The following is a 20,187-nucleotide window of genomic DNA, read 5'->3' on the forward strand; positions in this document are numbered from 1 at the left end:
TGAACAAGGATGAACTTTGCTTTATATGGATGGGGTGTCTGTTCCAGAGCAGCAGTATCATCTGTGAGATATACCTGCAACTCCAAACCAAAATAATGGTAGGTCACTCATAACAAAGAGAAGCAGACAAAGAATTTATGAAATGAAAAACTCATGTAGTCTGTCCACATACTGGAAAAAAAATGCGCCATAAATCTGAATAGTACCCTAAGGTCATTCCCTTTGTGCAGCAAGGAAGAAATGGAGAGAGAGATCTGTGCAGTCCACAGTGGAAAAAGGTATCTGAAAGCCTGGGAAAGGTTTATCTCCTGAGTGCTGCTAATATCTGTGGTACATGTCGTAGAAGTTGCTCAAAAGGGACCATCTTATGCATCTATCATCATACTAAGTACCTGTAACTCTTGTGTAAATCATAATAACTGCTGCAGTAGCCTTAGATGTATGGGTTATATCCTGCCAGGAGTATAACTGCAAGCCAGTCTTCCAAAGCCCCGAGCTGTTTCCCCATTCACACAAGCTGCTGGTTGCATGAGGTCCTAAGAAGAGAATACTGACAGCCCGGGCACCAAAGTTTTAGTATTTTCTTCCCACCCTTAGAGAGCACTCATTTTGAGGGCTTAAATAGGATTAATGATTGGCTTACAGTCATCCATTGATGGACAGAGAACCTTCCACAATCTTTTATTTTTCAATGAAATTTACTGATTTCTGTAAGAAACTAGATATTTTATGATGTTTAGTGTTTTACAAGACTATCATGATACCTACTTGTCTGACAGACCTTTTTGCCTTCTACATTAACATTTAGTATTTTTGCTTATTAGTGTTTTTTTACTGAGAAGAGTTTTGGGAGTGTCACTCTTTATTTTGCTTATGAAAATTACATTTGACAATTTAACTGTCAATGAGTCATTCTTTCTGTGACAACCAGGAATCAATCTCCATTTTTAAAGAAACATGGAACGACATACTGGTCTCATGTTTCTATCTTTCTCTGGTCCTAAGAAAAAGAAAACTTGTAAGGAGCACTTGCCTGCACAGCAAGCAGAGTCCATGTCTCTGGTGGGTGACTCTGCTGTGGCCATTACTGGATCCTCAGACCATTTAATTTTTGTCCAGGTCTCTCTGATGCAGCCTTTACATCCAATGTGAGCCAGAGGTCATCCATGTCATTTGCTGCTGTTCTGATGACCTTGCTGGCCATGGGAGAGCCACTCTTGTCTACCTCCAAGAAGGGAGGAAGGAGTGCATCTCTGCATAAACAGGCTATGCTTCACCTCAAAAAATCTAGATCCCTCAGAACCACAAGGGCGGGAGACTTAAACCTTGACACGGTTATAAATAGAACGTGCTGGAGGGACAGATTCATCACCCAGAGACTCCCTATGCTGTGGAACAAAATCCCGGTACATGTGAGGCAGAGCACCTCGCTGGCCTTGTTCAAGAGGAATCTTGACCAATGGATGGGAGATCGCAGATATACCCCAGGGATTACTTCAGTGTCACTGCTTGACAGAGGCACAGAAAAATGATAGGCATAGTTTTTATTCAAACTAAAGGGGTGGCGAAAGCCACATAACTATGGGCTAGGCTTATAAATGCCCTTGGGCAGATAGCCTAGTATGAACCTATGAACCTATGAACCTATGAGATCTGTTCCCCATAAGGAAGTGCCATCCATGAGCTGGTCCCCTTCCAGGGATGCCCCTAAAAAGAGACAAAAAATAAACATTTATCTTCCCCAGACTCTGTTTCTATAGATAAAGTAGAGTTTTTTTGCATTGGCTCAAGTTTTATAGCAGGCATTAAAGCTCCTAAAGAGTGACTGGAATTTTTATGAAAAGTTTCTAAGGATTCCCTGTCTGCTGATGAGAAAATGAATTGGGAAAGGGCATCTTCTGATTTTCCTTCTGAAGAACCTGATTCTGACTCCAAGGAATGTGTTTCCTTGTACTTTTCCATGCAGAAATTCTTTTTTTCTGAAACGATCGCAAGGATGAATAAGATGTTTCACTGGAAACAGTCTCATATTCCAACATCTTTGAAGAAATACTGTGATTTATTACAAGGACAGCCTGCTGCTATTCCTCCCCTTTTGCCATCTTTGGAGGATGTTTTTGCTTATGCCACCAGTATGTCTGATATTCATTCTGTAGCCCCTAATAAGACAGACAAACTTTATAAAGTTCCGCAGTCTTGTAAATATTTGTTTTCTCATCCCCGATCTGATCCTTCAGCTATCATTATGTGAAATTCTGCTGCAAGAAAAAATTTACTTAATGTTAATCACTCTTCCTTTGATGAGGATCAGAAAGGTTTTGATAGATATGAGATGCGGATTTAGACCTTTCGGCTGTCTCAGATTTGGGGGAACATCCCTGTTTTCGGACATGGCTTACCTCTGTACATGATGTACCAATATTTGGAAGTATGTTCCTATTTTCAGGTTTGATTCACCCCTTCACACAATTTTTGAATCCCCCTCATCATGTGTGATTTTTCAAGGTTTCTAGTACACAGCCTTACTACACGACCAACATATTAGTGGCATCAGTATATTAACAAAAGAGGACTCGCATCTTACATTCCTCTTTTTCGTAAGTAAAAGAAAATGACCTTGTGAGGTAGAATTTTTCAATATAGTTCATTAAAGTCTACAGATCTTACACTGTCTCATTGATAATGTGCTTATAGTTTTCCATCATTTTTGTCACTCTGTTTTTTAAACATGTTTCTGAGTAATATCCCACATTCCTACTGGAATCAGGAAGAGTTATGATCTATTTGGCATTCACATTTTTCCGTATTAGATTGTCATATTTTTGGACTGATGTACCTACTTTTCCAGGCCTTTGAACCTATTTTCAATGTTTGCAGGTTGAGAGTTATGAGATGATTTATTCTTCTGTCACTTCAGCCCTTTGAATTCTAAATTATCGGGCTCATGTGTTAAAGTATCTGTTGGCTTCCTTTGACGATATGAAGGAGTTTGCAGACAGTGTTTTCTCTTCAGAAAGTAAGTCCTATATGAATTTTTTAAATTGCTTCTGTAGCCAAAGTAACTAAACATTACTTAATGTGTTCTTATGACTGTGCTGACTCTGTGTCTAAGGCAGCAGCTTCTGCTTCTGTCATGTAGCAGTTTGTTTGGGTGCATATTCAGACATTTTCTAAACATGTTAAATCTGACATTTTAAATTCTCCCTTGAATAGAGTTGTATTGTTTTGTCCTTATGACAGTACTCTGTTGAAAAAGGGAAACTGATCCAGGGGTTCAATCAGTTTTTTCACCCTCACTTCTTCAACTGTGCTAAAACCACACCTCAACTATCCCTATTTGTAGAAATGTTCCTGTTTTCATGACTTATTTAGGATGCCCCTGTTTTCAGGCTTGATATACCCCTTCAAACAGTTGTCTCATCAGATGTGATTTTTGAAGCTGTCTGAAACACAGAAAACCACACCACATGACCAATATACTAGTGGCAGCAATAATTTAAATAAAGAGGACAAATAGTTTACAAATTCCTTTATCTGAAGCAAAAATAAATGACTCCATGAGGTAGAATTTTGTGATACACTCTACAGATTTGTAGTCTCTTTTTGATAATGTGCATATAAATTATCCATCATTTTTGTCACTGTTTTCTAAACGTGTTTCTGAGTAGTGTCTCACATTCCTACTGAAAGCGGGAAGAGTTTTGTGCTGCATGGTATTCACATTTTATACTAATTAGATGTTCAAATTTTTAGCCTGATATTCCTATTTTTCAAGACCCTTTGCTCCTTTTTTCAGTATCTGCTAAAACCTTTGCCATAAACTCAGGTTCCCTTTACAAAAAGCAATATAAGCACTCCAAGCAGACCTCTAACAAAGAAAATGTATACGAAAAAATGGCAAGAAGGTTCAAAGAAAAAGAAGGGAGCCTTCCAGGAAAAAAGACATCCAAAAATACAGTATGAATATTGCAGCAGTCCTCCCTCTCCCCACCCTGCCACTTTTTTAATCTTGCCTCAGAGCCTGGTTCTTTACCAATCATTTCTGGCATCAGATTGTCTCAAACTGGTGGGTCCTAAAAGTTGTTCATAAGGATTGCAAATGGCAGTGGGAAACTGTTTACTGTTACAGTGACCTCCCTGATGAACATAGTGCAGTAAAAAAAAAAAACTTAGGATAACAGTAGATCTTAGAGGAGATTTATCCACCATTTTCCAATGGTCCAGTTAGATCATCCAGGATGTTCCTTTCCTCTGTAAAGGTTTTATGCCTCTGAATGTAAACAGACAGTTCACATAAGATTTCCATATAAATTCAGCCTAGGTATGGGCTCTCTTTGGTTCTTTAAGCCTGGAAGCCCAGCATAGAAAGTGTGCATCTGATGTTGTAAATCCTTATTCATTCCTTACTGTTAGGACTTTGGTTCAATCCTCGGAACCGACACGGCCGTTACCAAGCTCGCACCAGCCAGAAACTCTCAGCTAAGACCTACCCATAATGCCCCTCTCATAGTCTCTTCAGATCTCGTTTGCCACATTCCTCGTCAGACATGCCAAGCCTTCTTTCTCAAGCTAAGTGTAGCGGGGTTTTTTTTGTGTTTATCTGTACAAGTACCTCTTTTTAGTCAGTTTATCCTAAATATCATCTTTTCATCTGTAAACTCATAAACTTTTCTATACTTTTTCTGTATCCTACCCTTTGCTTTGGTAGTTTCTTTATACCATTGTTGGTACTGTCCCTCTCCCCTACCTTTGGTAGGCCCTTTTCCTACCACTTGTGGTATTTCTAAGTACCATTGTTGGTACTCCTCACCTTTCTATCTCTCTATAAAAAAAAAAAAAAAAAAAAAAAAACCCTCTTCTCTATAACCTTACAGTTGTTTTTTGGTGTTTATCTTGTTGCTAGGACTAGTGAGGGTTTTTCATGATGTCTGAAAAAGCTAAATTAGGATTTAAACAGTGTGATAAGTGCGGGCATAAGATGCCCAACTCAGACGGTCACTCCCGGTGCGTTTATTGTTTGAGCGTTGACCACATTATTGCTTCGTGTGATATTTGTTCCAGCTTCAGCAACCGGACTTTGGTTGAGCAAAAGAACAAGCTGATTCTGAAGGGTATGATGAAAACTCCCTTCTCGGAGGCTCTTTCTGGGATGGAGGTCTCACCACCTCCTAAGACTAAGAAACATAAAGAGAAACAGATTCACTCGGTTCCTACATCTCCGTCCTCCTCGGAACCAAGTCGACACTGAGCTCCTCCCACGCCTTCGGAGCAGACAACTTCGGCACCATGCTCCATGTCCTCTCCCTCGGTACTGACTTTAATTTTGACTCCTGCTACTGTACTGGCTTCAGCACCATCCTCCTCGGTGCAGACCCTTGTCTTGACACAGGCTCCGACTACCGTACCTGCATCGGCACCATCAACGGCCGTGGTACTGATATCTTATACGGCTCCACAGACACTGACACCATCGGATCCGAAGGTCGAATACGTTCCCAGAACCAGATATTCTCCCACTTATGACCCTTTTCTGGGAACCAGTTTAGTCCCTTTCTTGAGAAACCTGACTCTCCTTCTGCAGCTTCCTTCAGATCCACCAGGAGTCTTTCAGAACAAGATGCAGTGAGGGTTGTAGAACAGCTTTTGACAGCTAGAGGATTGCCCACCCCTGCTAAGTCTTCCTTCCCCCTTGGAACGGAAGTTTTCACAGGATATTCACCTGTATATCCTCCTCTGGCCTCTTCCCAGGCCCTGGAGACTTCGGTACCGATGACCACCCTGATGCCTACTGTCTGGGCTCTGACTGCGGAGGTTCCCCTCTCTGCACCGATTTCTCTTGGTGCTATGGCACTGTTGGAACTGGTGCACTCTCAGAACAGTGATTGGGCTGTCGGCACTGTGGCTCCTAGTTCGACACCTGTTTTTTCGCTGGTGCTATGGCCACGGCACACCCGACAGCTACCGGCCCTCTCGGAGCTCCTCACCTGGAGGTGGGTTCCTCAGGGTGGGATGTGACCCCAGATCTGAGGTTGTCCTTCTTGGTTCTGGGCTCCCATCCCTCCTTGGACAGGCCTGATTTCCAGATGATGGAGAGGGTCCTTGCCTCAACAGGCTTGCAGTTGGCACCACTGGCATCGACACCAGAACCCCCCCTGTAGCATGCAGCTGTCCCAACCCCCTACTCTGGGATCTCGAGCATGGGAGCTGCAAGACCTTCCCTTGAAGGGAACCCTTTCTCTGGAGTCCTCCTCAGAAGATCTCACTGGGGAGCCACCCCAGAAGAAACAGTGCAAGAGGAAGCACCTCAATTCCCCTGAGGAATCCATCACTGAGGACACCGATTGCAATGAGGGAGAAGGTTCCCCATGAACTCCCCTGGAAGATGTCTCATTTGGAGACATTCTCAAGATCCTCAAGCAGAGGGGAGACTGGAAGTCCTCTAACCCTTCTGAGGAATCTGTGTTTTTGGCAGGCCTTCCATGCTTAGCCATCTACTTCCTGGTTGACCCCACCTGCTGATGAGCTTGTTAAGCTGATTGTGTAGCATGCATGGAAGGCCCTGGACAACATAGAACCTGTCCCCCAGAGGCCAGACAAAATTTTGTGCACCCCCGAAGATCAGCCCAATAGGTCCAAGCAGCTAGTAGTTAATTCCATGGTCGTGGCGGCAGTCACCAAGAGGGAACTGGCAGAAGATAGTTTCACTGTTCATCCCCTGAACAGTGAGTCTCAGGCTATGGAAAGACTGGGGAAGCGGGCCTACGCTTCAGCGACCTTTGCCATTCGATCACTGAACTATTTGACACACTTTACTCGGCTCCAAAGAGCCCTTATATAAAAAATATCTTTGGCAGGGGTACTGCCTGACGAGGTGCGTGACACTGTTGCCTCTCAGCTAGCTACCCTGGAATCTATCTCAAACTCCTTGATGCGCTTGATCTCTCACACCACCGATGGGGCAGCTTGAGACAGTATGCTTGGATGCGTTTGTGTGATTTCACGGACCCCTTTAAATCTTCCTTTGTCAATGCACCTGTTGACGAATCTTCCCTTTTTGGTGCCAAAGTAAGAGACACACTATCACACAGTGAGAAGGACAGAAAGACCTTGTCTGCTGTGGGCATACATTTTTCCACCCCACAGAGATCCTATTCCAGAACCAGAGGGGAGGAAAATTGTGGTTCAAGAAGTCCCAAGGATCTTTTCGTGACACTCGTGGTGAGCAATCCCCTCGGGGCAGAGGGGGCAACTCATCTGGAAAATGCCCCTTTCTGCGCAACTAGGGAGCTAGAGATTACTTCTCCGGCCAACCCTACCAGCACTCCTGAACAGCAGCCAGATTGCTTTCCTCAGGAAGCAGTCGGGGGTAATTTTTCCCTGCACCTACAGACCTGGCAAATCATAATGATGGATGCATGGGTGCAGACAATAATATCCAGAGGCTACTATATCCCATTCAGTCTTAGTCCCAGACCCGTCAAACGAACCCCTGATGTCCCACCCAGTCAGAGGGAGGCAGCAGCCTTAGAAATCGAAAAGCTGCTAAGAAAAGGAGTCATCCAGCCAGTCCCACCAGACCAGAGAGGATCCAGGCTTTACTTGAGGTTCTTTCTAGTGCCAGAAAAGACAGGGGTCTGGAGACCAATCCTGGATCTCAGCTTACTAAACAAATTCATAAAACCTCAAAAATTATAGATGGTCACGGTACAGTCCATCCTCCCCTTTCTGGGGAGGGACAACCAGATGTGCTCTATAGACCTCCAGGACACGTATTACCACATAAAGATGGACAAACGCTCCCGGAAATTTCTCCGCTTCCGGCTGGGAGCCAATCACTATCAGTTCAGGGTACTGCCCTTTGGTCTCTCGACAGCTCCCAGAGTGTTCACCAAATGTATGGCAGTCATAGTAGCTCATTTCCAACTACAAGGATTCCAGGTGTTTCCATACATAGATGATTGGCTCCTTACCACCACGACCAGGAATCTTCTCCTTCACAGCCTCTCTTATACTCAAGGCCTTGCTCTTCGCTTAGGTATCACGATCAACATGGACATATCTCAAATGTCCCCAACAAGAGCACTGGAATTCATTGGAGCGATCTTCGACAGAACATCCTGTCAAGCTTCCCTTCCTCCTCACAGACTCTCAAAAATAAGAAGCCAGATTCAAGTCCTTCTTCCTCAGACATTTGTACCAGCATGCCTTTTACTACAGCTATTGGGATCCATGGCAGCAACCATTACCTTAGTTCCACTGGCGAGGTTGCACATGAGACTAGTACAGTGGCTCCTTTAATCACAATGGTCGAACTTAACCCACCCACTCGACTACATGATACACCTTACAAACCTTTGCAAGAAAGAAATGCTTTGGTGAATGAAGCCAGAATCAAATCTTTGGTGTTGACTGTTCTGTCTCCCCCAGCCCAGGGCCACGGTGACCACGGACAGTTCCCTGCTAGGGTAGGAGGGCATTTCCAAGGAAAGACAGTCCAAGGCACCTGGTCCCCCATGGAGGCCAATTTCCACATGAATGTCCTGGAATTGAGGGCAGTTCTCTTAATGTTGCAAGCATTCCACACATCCCTACCTTCTGGGACCATTGCAATTCAATCGGACAACATATCAGTCGTTTGGTACATCAACAAACAAGGCAGAACTGGGTCTTACCCCGTGTCGGGAGGCTATGAGAATTTGGCACTGGGCGATGGCTTCCAAACACTTTCTTATAACAATGCACATTCCCGGGAGTTCCAAACTTATTGTGGACAATCTGAGCAGGAACATTCTGATGTCTCACAAGTGGTCCCTCAGTCCTATAATAGTGGATCAGATCTTCTACCATTGGGGCAGGCCTTGCTGAGATCTTTTTGCTTCCCCCCAAACAACAAATGCAGAAGCTACTTTGCCCTGATCCCCCTCAGGGGGGAGTCACTGAGGGATGCTGTGATGCATGATTCGCCCCCGGATCTACTGTATGCCTTTCCCCTGTTTCCCCTTATCCCAAAATTCCTCCAGAAAGCTCAAAGGTTGAGAAACAAAGTGATCCTCATTGCCCCTTATTGGCCCTGTCAAGTTTGATTCCCTTTCCTATGGCCTCATCTGATTCACAGCCCGTGGATCATGGATCATTCCCAAGGTCTGCTGTCTCATCCTCAGGGGCTGATTCACCCCAAGCTCCACAGCTTCATGCTCACAGCTTGGTTTCTCCACTTCCGATGATTGCCAGGCTACCTGATATTTTATCTCCTGTTCGTGAGATTATTCTGGCTTCACACAAACCTTCCACCAGGAAAATTTATTCTAGCAAGTGGCCTAGGTTCTCTACATGGGCCAAAGATCATAACATAGACCCCTACTCCATGCCTATTCAGAAGATCCTACAATACCTGACTACCCTATTATATGCAGGAGCTTCAGCATCACCAATTATTGTGCATTTAGCAGCTATTGCAAATTTTCACAATGGATTTGATAATACTTCTGTTATGTCACACTGACTGTGCAAAACCTTTGTAAAATGAGTATTACATGTTAAACTTCCTGTCAAGCCCCCTATAGAACCTTGGGACTTGACATTGGTGCTTCAGTCATTAACAAGCCCTTCTTTCGAACCTTCTAATTCATGTGATATGAAATTTTTGTCTTGGAAGACTCTACTTCTAGTAGCCCTTACCTCAGTGAGAAGAGTATCTGAGTTGCAGGCCTTGAGTGTCAAGAGACCTTACTTGGTTTTTCATAGGGAAAGAGTGTCCCTACGTACTGACCCATCCTTTTTGCCAAAGGTCATTTCTGGGTTTTCAATTAACCAATCTATTGATCTGTCGGTCTTCTTCCCTCATCATTCAAATAGAGGGGAATATCTTTTACATAGGTTCATAGGTTCATAGGTTCATACTAGGCTATCTGCCCGAGGGCATTTATAAGCCTAGCCCATCGCCTTTAGTATGGGGAACTATACCCATTATTTTGCTGTGCCTCTGTCAAGCAGTGACACTGAGGTAATCCCTGGGGTATATCTGCGATCTCCCATCCATTGGTCAAGATTTCTCTTGAACAAGGCCAGCGAGGTGCTCTGCCTCACATGTACCGGGATTTTGTTCCACAGCATAGGGAGTCTTTGGGTGATGAATCTATCCCTCCAGCCCTTGATGTTCATAGCCAACTTCGTTTTTACTTGGACAGAACTAAATCTTTCAGGAAAACAGATCAATTGTTTGTGGCCTTTGCAGGACCCAGATTGAGTAGGCCTGTTTCCAAAATTACTTTATCTTCTTGGCTTAGAAATGCCATTACCTTCATCTACTGTCACAATAAAGTGTCATTTGAATAAAGGCTCATTTGACTAGATCGATGGCTACTTCAGTGGCTTTTCATTCCAAAGCCTCTATGGATGATATCTGTGCAGCAGCCACTTGAGCAAGACCTCATACATTTATCACTACATATTGGATTTGGCCTCCAGGGGCCGAGCATCTTTTGGTTCTATGGTGTTCAGGAATATCCTTCCTTTGGGCCACCCAAGACTCAAGTAGCTGGGGACTCGGTCCTAACAGTAAGGAATGAATAAAGATTTACAACATCAGATAAAGAAGTTATGTCTTACCATAACATTCCATCTGTGTTGTAGATCTTTATTCATTCATTACTTCCCACCCTCCTTCCCCCTGCCTGGACTCCTGGTGGACTTTAGGATTTCCTTAGTTAAGGTATTTGCTCAGACAGACCCTCCTACTGCTGTCTCTTTTATTATTCCTATACTATGGGGGCAGGCAAACTCGATCTGAAGAGACTATGAGAAGGGCATTATGGGTAGGTCTTAGCTGAGAGTTTTTGGCTGGCATGAGCTTGGTAACGGCCGTGTCGGTTCCAAGGACAGAACCGAAGTCCTAACAGTAATGAATGAATAAAGATCTAGAAGACAGATGGAACATTGTGGTAAGACATAACTTCTTTTTTTGGTAGGAAAATATACAGCAATAAGCCTAATATTATAACAACAGAAAAAAATCGTAGTAAGCTGAAAACTATTCAAAACTCCGATAAAGGGGGTGGATAGAAGCTTTACCATTACATGGACCGCTCTTTGAAAATCTAACTCTGTAGTGAGTATTGTCCTGTACATCTGCACTATGTTTTATGGGAGAGTCACAGTAACAGTAGTTATAAAATCAGGGTAGAATCCCAAGCAGTACTTAATTACTCCTTGGAAATGCATAGTTGCAGTGTTGCTAGAATCTGTCTTGTCTCTATACTGTGCTTCCAACTTGTAGTTTTTGGTGAAGTTGTAAACAGTAGTCCATGTAGCAGCTCCCAAAACATCTTGTGCAGAAGCATTTTTAAAGTAAGCTGTTGTATTAATGGAATGTACTCTAACAGTGGCTTGCAGGATTTATTTATTGTGCTTAATGTAGAGAAATTCACTACAGAAGGTCAGCCACTTTGACAGGATTTGATCACTTGAAGACTGGACTCTCCCATTTCCTGATGGTATGTGTCTTCCTGATATAATGGCTTAGTCATCTGTCACATCCAGCATATGTAGGAGATGCTCCCCCTTATTATGATAGTTTGGATAGAATATATGGAGTGGTGTTTATTGGTTGAGGGACATAGCATTGGGCATAACTAACACAGTAGTATTTGGGTGCTCATTATTTATGAAAAACTGCATGAAGTTTCTTACACATGATGCTTTTTAACTTGGAAGTGTCTCTTTTGAAAGTTACATCAACTTAAAAGATTTTCCAGAAAAGTTGCTTAATGCCCAGTCACTCAGCTTGCTCAAAGGGAGGTACAGGTATGTCTACTTGCAGGACATAAATGCAGGATGCCCTTCAAAAAAGCCTTAATAGACAAATTTGCTTTCTGAAGAAACCTACATTTTAATAGACAAATTTGCTGTGTGTGGCACAAAGAAATGGTAAAAGTAATCCAACGCCATTAGAAATAAACGATTCAGTGTTCTAGTGTGGAGGTTAAAATGGCAATTGTTTGCTGTTTATGCAGGTAAGATTTTCTGGTAGTTGGCATTCTGGTTATAATACTTGGTCGTACTAGTGTTGCAGACATTTCAGGACTCTCTGCCAGGGGGTGTGATCTCCTTCCAGACAGGCAACATGACTGTAGTCTGGTACACCATCAAGCAAGAGGTAAACCAGATCTTATCCTTTATGTCGGGAAGCCATGAGAGTGTGACAGTGGGCGATGTCTTCCCGCCACTCTTTCTTATAGCAGTGCACATCCAGGGGACTTGCATTGTTTTAGCAGACAAATTCTCCTGCCTCAGAAGTAGTCGTTCAGTTAAGCAAGCTAAATTTTCTGCCACTGGGCCAACCTTGCTTTGACTTTTTTGCTTCATACCTGAAAAAGTGGAGCAATTACTTTGCCCTTATCCCTCCTCAAGGTCAGTCACCGAAGGATGGTCTTGCTCACAGTTGGCCCATAGGTCTCCTGTATGCCTTTTCTCCATTTACAGACAATGAAAGTCATTCAGAAGGCTAGACTGTGCAAAGTGAAGGTGATCCTGTTTGTCCTCGACAAGTTTGGTTCCCATATATTTGGCCTCACTTGTGCTTTCCATTCACTTTGCTTGAATATATCTTCATCTTTCATAAGGGATTCTAGTTAGGCAGGAAATAACCCAGCATTCTCCTGTTAAAAGATGGAATGTGGGGCCACAGCTACTCTATCCTTTCCATTCCTCTTTGGCCCTCTGTCACCCGATAATCTACTCAGTTGTATGCCACCAGTATTGTAGATGAGAATTTTTCCTTCATACCAGTGAGCTTACAGTGTACAATCTCATTTTAATCCAAGAGGTCATCCACATTATATTATTATTTGACTAAGGGGCGAACGTTTAATATTTAGTTTTTATGGGATGGCTTTTGACCCTGTTTTTCTTTCTTTCTTTCTTTCTTCTGTTTCTCAAATTTTGCAGTATTTGCTCAATCTTTAAAGCTACAGCCTTTATTATTACCCGTTAAAGATACTTTGTTTGCCATTTCTTCTTGTTTAGCTCTTTGTGCTCCTTATAACATCATGTATGACAATAAATAGTACCTTAGTGGCATTATTGCATCTCATATCTTTTAAAAGAAACATTTCTTATGCTTGGGATGAGCAACATATAGGACTCATGATTGCATATCCCTAAAATGACTAAAGTGGCTTGAGTTACCCGACAATATAACATACTCACAAATTATTACTGCATGCAGTCATGTATATGGACCAGAAAATGTCCAGCACTATAATTACCCTGCAGCACTATTCTCCTAGTAGACACCTTTGCTCAACCAATAAACTCTTATTAATTACAGCAAAGTTTAATAACTCAGCAGGAGACTTACCATACTCCTGTTACGTATCTATCCCAGCACACCTAAACAGACCATAGAACTTTCTGCTTTGAAGTCCTTACTAACACAGCACCTAAACCACAAGTGGTCATGTACATGCTTCTCACCTGGGTAACTCCATTTTCCTTTGTCATTGCATATTCCCTATCCCTTTATAACCTCTGTCCCCATCTACAAAACAAGTCTTTCTGCCACACCTCTTCAGTGTTCCTCCTACCTTGATCCACCTTTTACATTTCAATTCCTTCCTGACTGTCCCACTTTACTAACTTCTATCAAATACTCTCCACCATTCTGCTACAACCAGGTTCTATGTTAGCAAGTATCCTATTATTCTTACCCACCCCCCCGCTATCCTCAGCTCATTAAATATACAGTGTCTCTCTACCTCTCCTAGCATTATCTACTACCAGCCAACTGACTAATGTTTCACACTTCTTACTTCGATTTTATTTATTCCTAACATCTGTACTGTAACCCTCCATGCCTATGCCTTATAAATCATATCTAGTGTCTGCTTGTTACATATTGCACATGAACTGTTTGCATACTAAATATTTTATACTTGGAATTTAATATCATGTATATTGTCACCACCGAATAAATTCCTGTTTTGTCTTTGTATAGTGTCACTACAGAACAATTGCCTATTAGTACCTAGATGTCTTAATAACTGTCTATGTTAGTGATGGCGAACCTTTTGGGCTTGGTGTGTCAAAAATTCAGAAAATGCCTATTATGACTCTGCTGGTGTGTCACCCCTGTTCCCCAGAACAAAAGAGAAACAATTCTTTACATATTCATTCATTTAAAAAAATACAGTCCAGTCATATTTGCTGCTATGTATTATAAAAGTAAAAGAAAAATAACTGACTTACAATAGAGAAAATGATATCAGCACTGATATTGGGCTTAAAATAGTGCACCAAAAAATTACCCTACTTTTAATAGTAATTTTGAATTGAATTGAAGAAATATGGAACACATTGCATTTGATTTGATTAACATCAGTTAACCACTTTTTGTTGCTGAAATTTAATAGATAAATGCATATTTCTTGTATTTTTCTTCATTCACTTTCAACATCATGATGTGTCACCTTTGACATGCATGTCATAGGTTCACCATCCCTGGTCTATATGATGTATCTTTTAAAAAATTGTTTTGTCATGAGTATCTTAATTGTATTTACTGGAGCTTTTCTCCCTAGGCCTTTCTTGGTAAAGACAAATAAATAAAACAATAATACATCTATAGTTTAAAAGTTGGCACTGACTCCTTTTGAACCTGCACACTCTTTTGCCTTCATGTTCAGTGGAAGTATGTTGACGTGCACAACATGAGCAGCATTATATAGTCACAGAATGGAGCAGATTGTACAGAAAATGGTGCATTAAATTCAAGTCATAACAGTATCTTTTGTATACGTGATCTTACTTTTTTTTTTTTTTATTCATTTAGGGCCTTAGAGAAACCAAGCATCCTTATACTTTTGTCGCAAGTGTAGGGTTTAAGGAATTACTGCTGGTAGAAGATGCTGCAAAGAAAGCAATCCCACTATTGCCAAGGCTGATACCTGTTCTGAAGGCTGCACTGGTAGGTTTTATATTAAATTTTCCATTCATATAATTATTTTTTTCTGGATATGTTTACATAAAAATAAGTGGTTATTACAAAAGAAGTATTTCTCAAGAGTTGGTATGAGTGCAGTGCCCCTAGGTGAGTATGTGTGTATGTGTGTGTGTGTGTGTGTGTGTGTGTGTGTGTGTGTGTGTGTGTGTGTGTGTGTGTGTGTGTACATGTGCGTGTGTTTGTATATGAGAGAGAACTGGAGAAGTTAGTTCTTGTGCAACAGTATCACATCATTTTTGGTGTAGGTGCTGACTTGTTATCATTAACAAATTGTCTTAAAACAGTGGTTCTTTGTGTAGCTGCACAAGTCCTTCCATAGAGTTTTGAAACCTCAGAATAGAAATAAATCCAGGAAAAGATTAAAAGATGGCATGTCATGAATTTATGCAATCTTCACTCATTTTCTCTAACTTCCCTTCGAATTGTCAGTATTCATTTTCCTAGTGATGATGAAGGTATTTGAAAATTTATTTATTTAAAAAAGTAAATGAAATTATATATTTCCACAGTATTCTGATGATTTATTATGTTAGGGTTGTGTGTGTATAAGACATCATCACTGTCTCTTATTTAATACACACACACACACACACACACTTGTATGTCATGGCTAGTCACTCATTATAAACATTGGTTCTAGGTGATTTGGTCACATTGACAAGCCAACCCAATGTAAAAATGAAGAAACAGGGATTAATGATGATGACAATGATGGCGTACTCTATATTACTTTCCTTAGCCTATGCAGGAAGCGAAGCCCCACTCTCATCGGGATGACTGTAAAAGATTAATTATGTCAGACTGCATCAAGTACATCCTGTAACTCCTACACCACTCTCGTAATAGCTCTGACTATATTGTTGTCATACTAGCAACTGCTCTTTGTTGAGGGGGGGATTTCTTTAACTGCATGGAAATATAATCTGACCTGGAGAAGTTTTCTATCCATACAGCATCTTGGAAGCCATCTAAAAACTGCACCCAATGCTGGGAAGTATGGCCAAAATTTTCAAATTGTTCCCAAAAGAAATGGGTGCACAGATGACTCAGTCAAATACTATACAAAATGGATTGGTGGTGGGAAGTCCTGTTAATTTGGAAATTAGAAGCTTCAGGAATGTGTGACCCTTTAGCTTGCATGAAGGTCTGGAATATCCAAACCTTGAGCATGCTGATAATCTTTTCAGTGCCCGATTTAATTCTATTGTTCTTGTAAGAAATCTCTCATTTTATTGTTTAAAAAAAATTACACTTCATTGTGCAATTCTTCGATCACGTTGACTAACAAAAGCATCTTTTTGTTATTCTACTTAGGTGAGAATCTACTATTATTTTGTAGGGCAACCAATAGAATAGAATAGTGCAGGATTATTCCCTTCAGCATTTCTGTTATCATAAATCCCTTATCCTACACCTGGTGAATGCATGGAGCTAAAGATCATAGGCATCAGTTGAAGAATTTGGAATGCCTTAGCTGTGTGAATCATTTCTTTCATCTGCATTTTGAGAAACTCTTTAATGGGGAGGATTTTCCCCCATTAATATTTGCATCTTCCTCTGTAGTATGTCTCTAGATCTTGAATGGGAGGAGTCCCAGTAAGGCAACAGCAGTATGAGGAGGAAATATTGGTTGCTATCTCACCAGTTAGGGTGTCATCATTGGACAAGAAAGCAAGATTGAACCTTTCTTCCTCCAAAGTAAGATAACCAGCAGTCAGAGAGACATTTTTGTTGTCTGTGATACCACCCAAAGCATTTCTGAAGTCCTTGCTTCTCATGTGGTTGATGACAGTCCCCTTGATTCTGAGGACAGCTTTTGGGTGAATACAGTAGAGAGTCGATTATCTGAACTAACTGGGACCTAGGGTAGTCTGGATAATCAAACTCTTCGGATAATCAGACATATAATTGAAAGTCATATGCACAGGTGATGTGAAGGGCTAAGCTTCACTTGTTTTGCCAGAAAGCAAGATCACTGTTGTATTATTAAGAGTGGGGTTTCATATTATATTTCAGACATAATTTTTTGTGGAACCATTAAACTGCCCAAATAAGGACTGCCCTCTTCTAACATGGTTAGGTGACAACTCTGCTCTATCTGATGGCAGCACAAGAACTCACTTTAAAGACAGAAAGGGCTAAACTGGTTGTCTGGTTGTAGAAAGGTAATAAAAAAGACCCACAAAAGGCACACCACACAACAATCAAAAAGAACAAAAAAACAAAACAGTCAAAAAGAACAAAAAAAAAAAAACAAGGATGGCACAATTAGCACTATGGTCAAAAAGACCACACAAAAATAACTAGACTTGCACTAAAATGATGTCCAAGATAAGGTTGCAAACAGCGTGGGGTGGGAGTATCTGCTGTAGATTACTGTAACTAGTTACACAATCTAGTCTTGATTAACAGGCTAATCTGAGCATTGTGCAAAAAACACAGACTGTCAAATTAAAGCTACCAACCCTAAGACATCACGGGGTTCAAAAATGTGCAGTGATCTGGTACCAAGAACCATAAGAAAAAGGATATCTTTTTATACCTACATTGCATGGAATGACAGCTTAAAGCCCCCACTCAAAATTTAACACGTGTCAAAGTTGAGGTCTCTGGGACATAATGCAAGCACACCCTTACTGTATACAATAGCGGAACAAGGAGACCTGACAAAAGTTCGATAACACTCACTGTACCTTATGAGTCAAACACAGCAATGCCTGTTCTGCGGGAAGATGCAGTAAAAGTTCAGCATATGGTTGCATGCAACACACCCCAGAAAGACTTTGGGGGGGCAAGATACCCATAACCAACTCTAGTATATGCATTCATTAATTTTACTTGGATATCTACAAGCTAAGACATACAATAATACTACAGAATTATTCACTGTGGACTGCTAATATAGAAAGAAATTATATACAACAAAATATGCATTACTAAGACACATTCAAAGATTTCATAGCACCCAATCGGTGGAATAAAACATTAACTATAAAACATCTTTTTGCTAAAAGGAAAAAAAAAACTTTTAGTGGACAGCAGGGTGTCCATTAGAAACTCTGTAAAGCTAACAGCTTAAATTCTTTAACTTACAAACATAAAAATGGTAAATTGCTATTCTTAAGTCATCATTTCCAATCAACAGAACACCAAATAGCTTTGTTTTAAGTAGAAATAATTAAATAATTTATACGCATATATGGTCTTACTGCTGTAGCTCCAAGAAGAGGCAATGTAAACTTTGATCACCATATTGCTGCTGCTCTGTAGCCCAACAATGTAAGTACTGCAACTGATAAAACAGAAAAGGGGAGCAGGAAAGGAAAGGCCCACATGACCTCTACTAAACAGCACACGATTTACAATAAAATAACAGATTTAAACGTATCATCCTACAAAGTTTCAGCTACCAACTTACACTGGGATGCTTCTTTGCTTGGGTGACTATTATCCTGAACATTTTGATTAGCAGTTATGCAACAGCAAAATCCAAACTACAGCAATAACAAACATTAAATTCCACATAGTAAGAAAGCTGCATGTACAGATGCAACTTTTATAAAGGCTGCGTTCAGATAATTGAAGTTTCGGATAATTGACATTTGACTAATCGACTCTGTACTGTATATAATAGAGACTATGGTTCCAATGGATATCATGGATACTGTCAAGGCAGCTAAACATCACATTTGTAGTCTGGACAGCTGTCATTTAAGATGCCTTCCAGTTTTGTTTGCATGCACTGCTGTGACTCCTGATTCTTCTTCTCTCCTTCATTTCCAGCTCTTTCACTTATCCTTGCTTGTATGCTGGAATGGAATGACCACGATATCTATAGCTTCCTTCCTTTTTTTTCATACTAGCTTTGACAGCTCTGTCACAAGTCTGATAGCAGAGATTCAGTGGCATGCCTGTTGGTGCACATTTACATTAGCAAGTTTATGCCTTTGCTATATGATTAACAGGTCTCCATTGATTACTCATCTCACTTGCACCATACCCACTCAAGGAAATATGAAAAAAATGTCCTAATACTTCACTTGTTGGTAGCTATAAAGCTTCTAGCATATATTTCATATTAGTCACATCTTACGAAGTGGAGACATTTTTCTCTAATGATTCGTATATCATCCATGTCAGTCCTTGTCTCCCTGATGGATGTAGTGCTATATGTTTAAAAGCAGTCAGGAGACAAAAGTTGCTACCCTTTATACATAATGGTTACTGGGATCTAGTCACCCTTGCAATTAAAAGGTTTGCATCTATCCCTTCTTGTCAAGGATGTGGACAAGTTAACCCTGTTGCCACTTGTAAATTCTGTGACTGTCTACCCATTCATAAATTATGCTTAACAATAGCTTTTTCGATTATTTAGTCATTATGATGCCCTTTTCCATCTTTCAAGGCAAGCATGGGGATAGGCTTTTCCTTTACTCCTATCTTGTAAAAGGTGGGCTGTGATTTATGGATTATACAGCTCCCAGCAGTTTTGAGAGCTTATAAAGTGTCAGCCTGGAAGATACTATCTATCCCTTCAGGCGAGTGTCTACATTCCTAGTCGATCCATTGTGGATGTTTTTTTTACTACAAGTTTCTGTTTTTCTGTTTCAGGAGTGTCTACTTCTAATCATTACCTCCCTTGGAATACTTTTACTAGTTATATATACTATAGTCTTTTAAAACTCTTGACGTATAGTTATGTGATTGTATCTTCCATCACTTCTAATATTCTGGATATCAAATATGTTAACTTTATTCGATATTGCCTATTCTGTGGTGTTTGTATGTTATAATAAAATCTCAAAATTTGCTTCTATCTGTCCATCCTACTCCAGTCACCATCTTATGTTAGTCACAGCTCATACCCTACTATATCCCCATGAAAACTGCCCTGCCCACAAAAGCATTCTGGCAACCTACTTACCACCAAGGCAGTTATGATCTAGCTCCCAGTTTCTCCTTGCACCTACAAAATCAAAAACTCTACAGGCGAGTCACATTTATGGAACTCCATTCCCTACTACCTAAGGACTACATCTAATCTATCTAACTTCAGATTTTTCCTCAAAGAATATTTCTTCCAAACTTGGCTCTGCTCTGGCAGTACTCCTAACAAACCCTAAATGCTATATTAAATAATATATTTACTTCCAGAATTTACCTTTTTTCATCTTAGTTCTGTTTCTCTT

General features: G+C 40.9%; 1 protein-coding gene across 3 annotated transcripts in view; it reads left to right on the forward strand.

Moving 5' to 3' along the window:
* Positions 1-20,187, forward strand: part of PACRGL (parkin coregulated like) — a 592,831-nt gene that overhangs the window by 195,693 nt on the left and 376,951 nt on the right. For all 3 annotated transcript variants that reach the window (XM_044062079.1, XM_044062078.1, XM_044062080.1), the window contains exon 5: positions 14,828-14,962. In XM_044062079.1, coding sequence (XP_043918014.1) covers positions 14,828-14,962 — 135 coding nt within the window. The remainder of the gene's footprint in view (positions 1-14,827; positions 14,963-20,187) is intronic.

The sequence above is a fragment of the Protopterus annectens genome, chromosome 2.part1 (assembly GCF_019279795.1).
Source record: "Protopterus annectens isolate FY-2018-M chromosome 2.part1, PAN1.0, whole genome shotgun sequence".
NCBI classification, from domain to species: Eukaryota; Metazoa; Chordata; order Ceratodontiformes; family Protopteridae; genus Protopterus; species Protopterus annectens.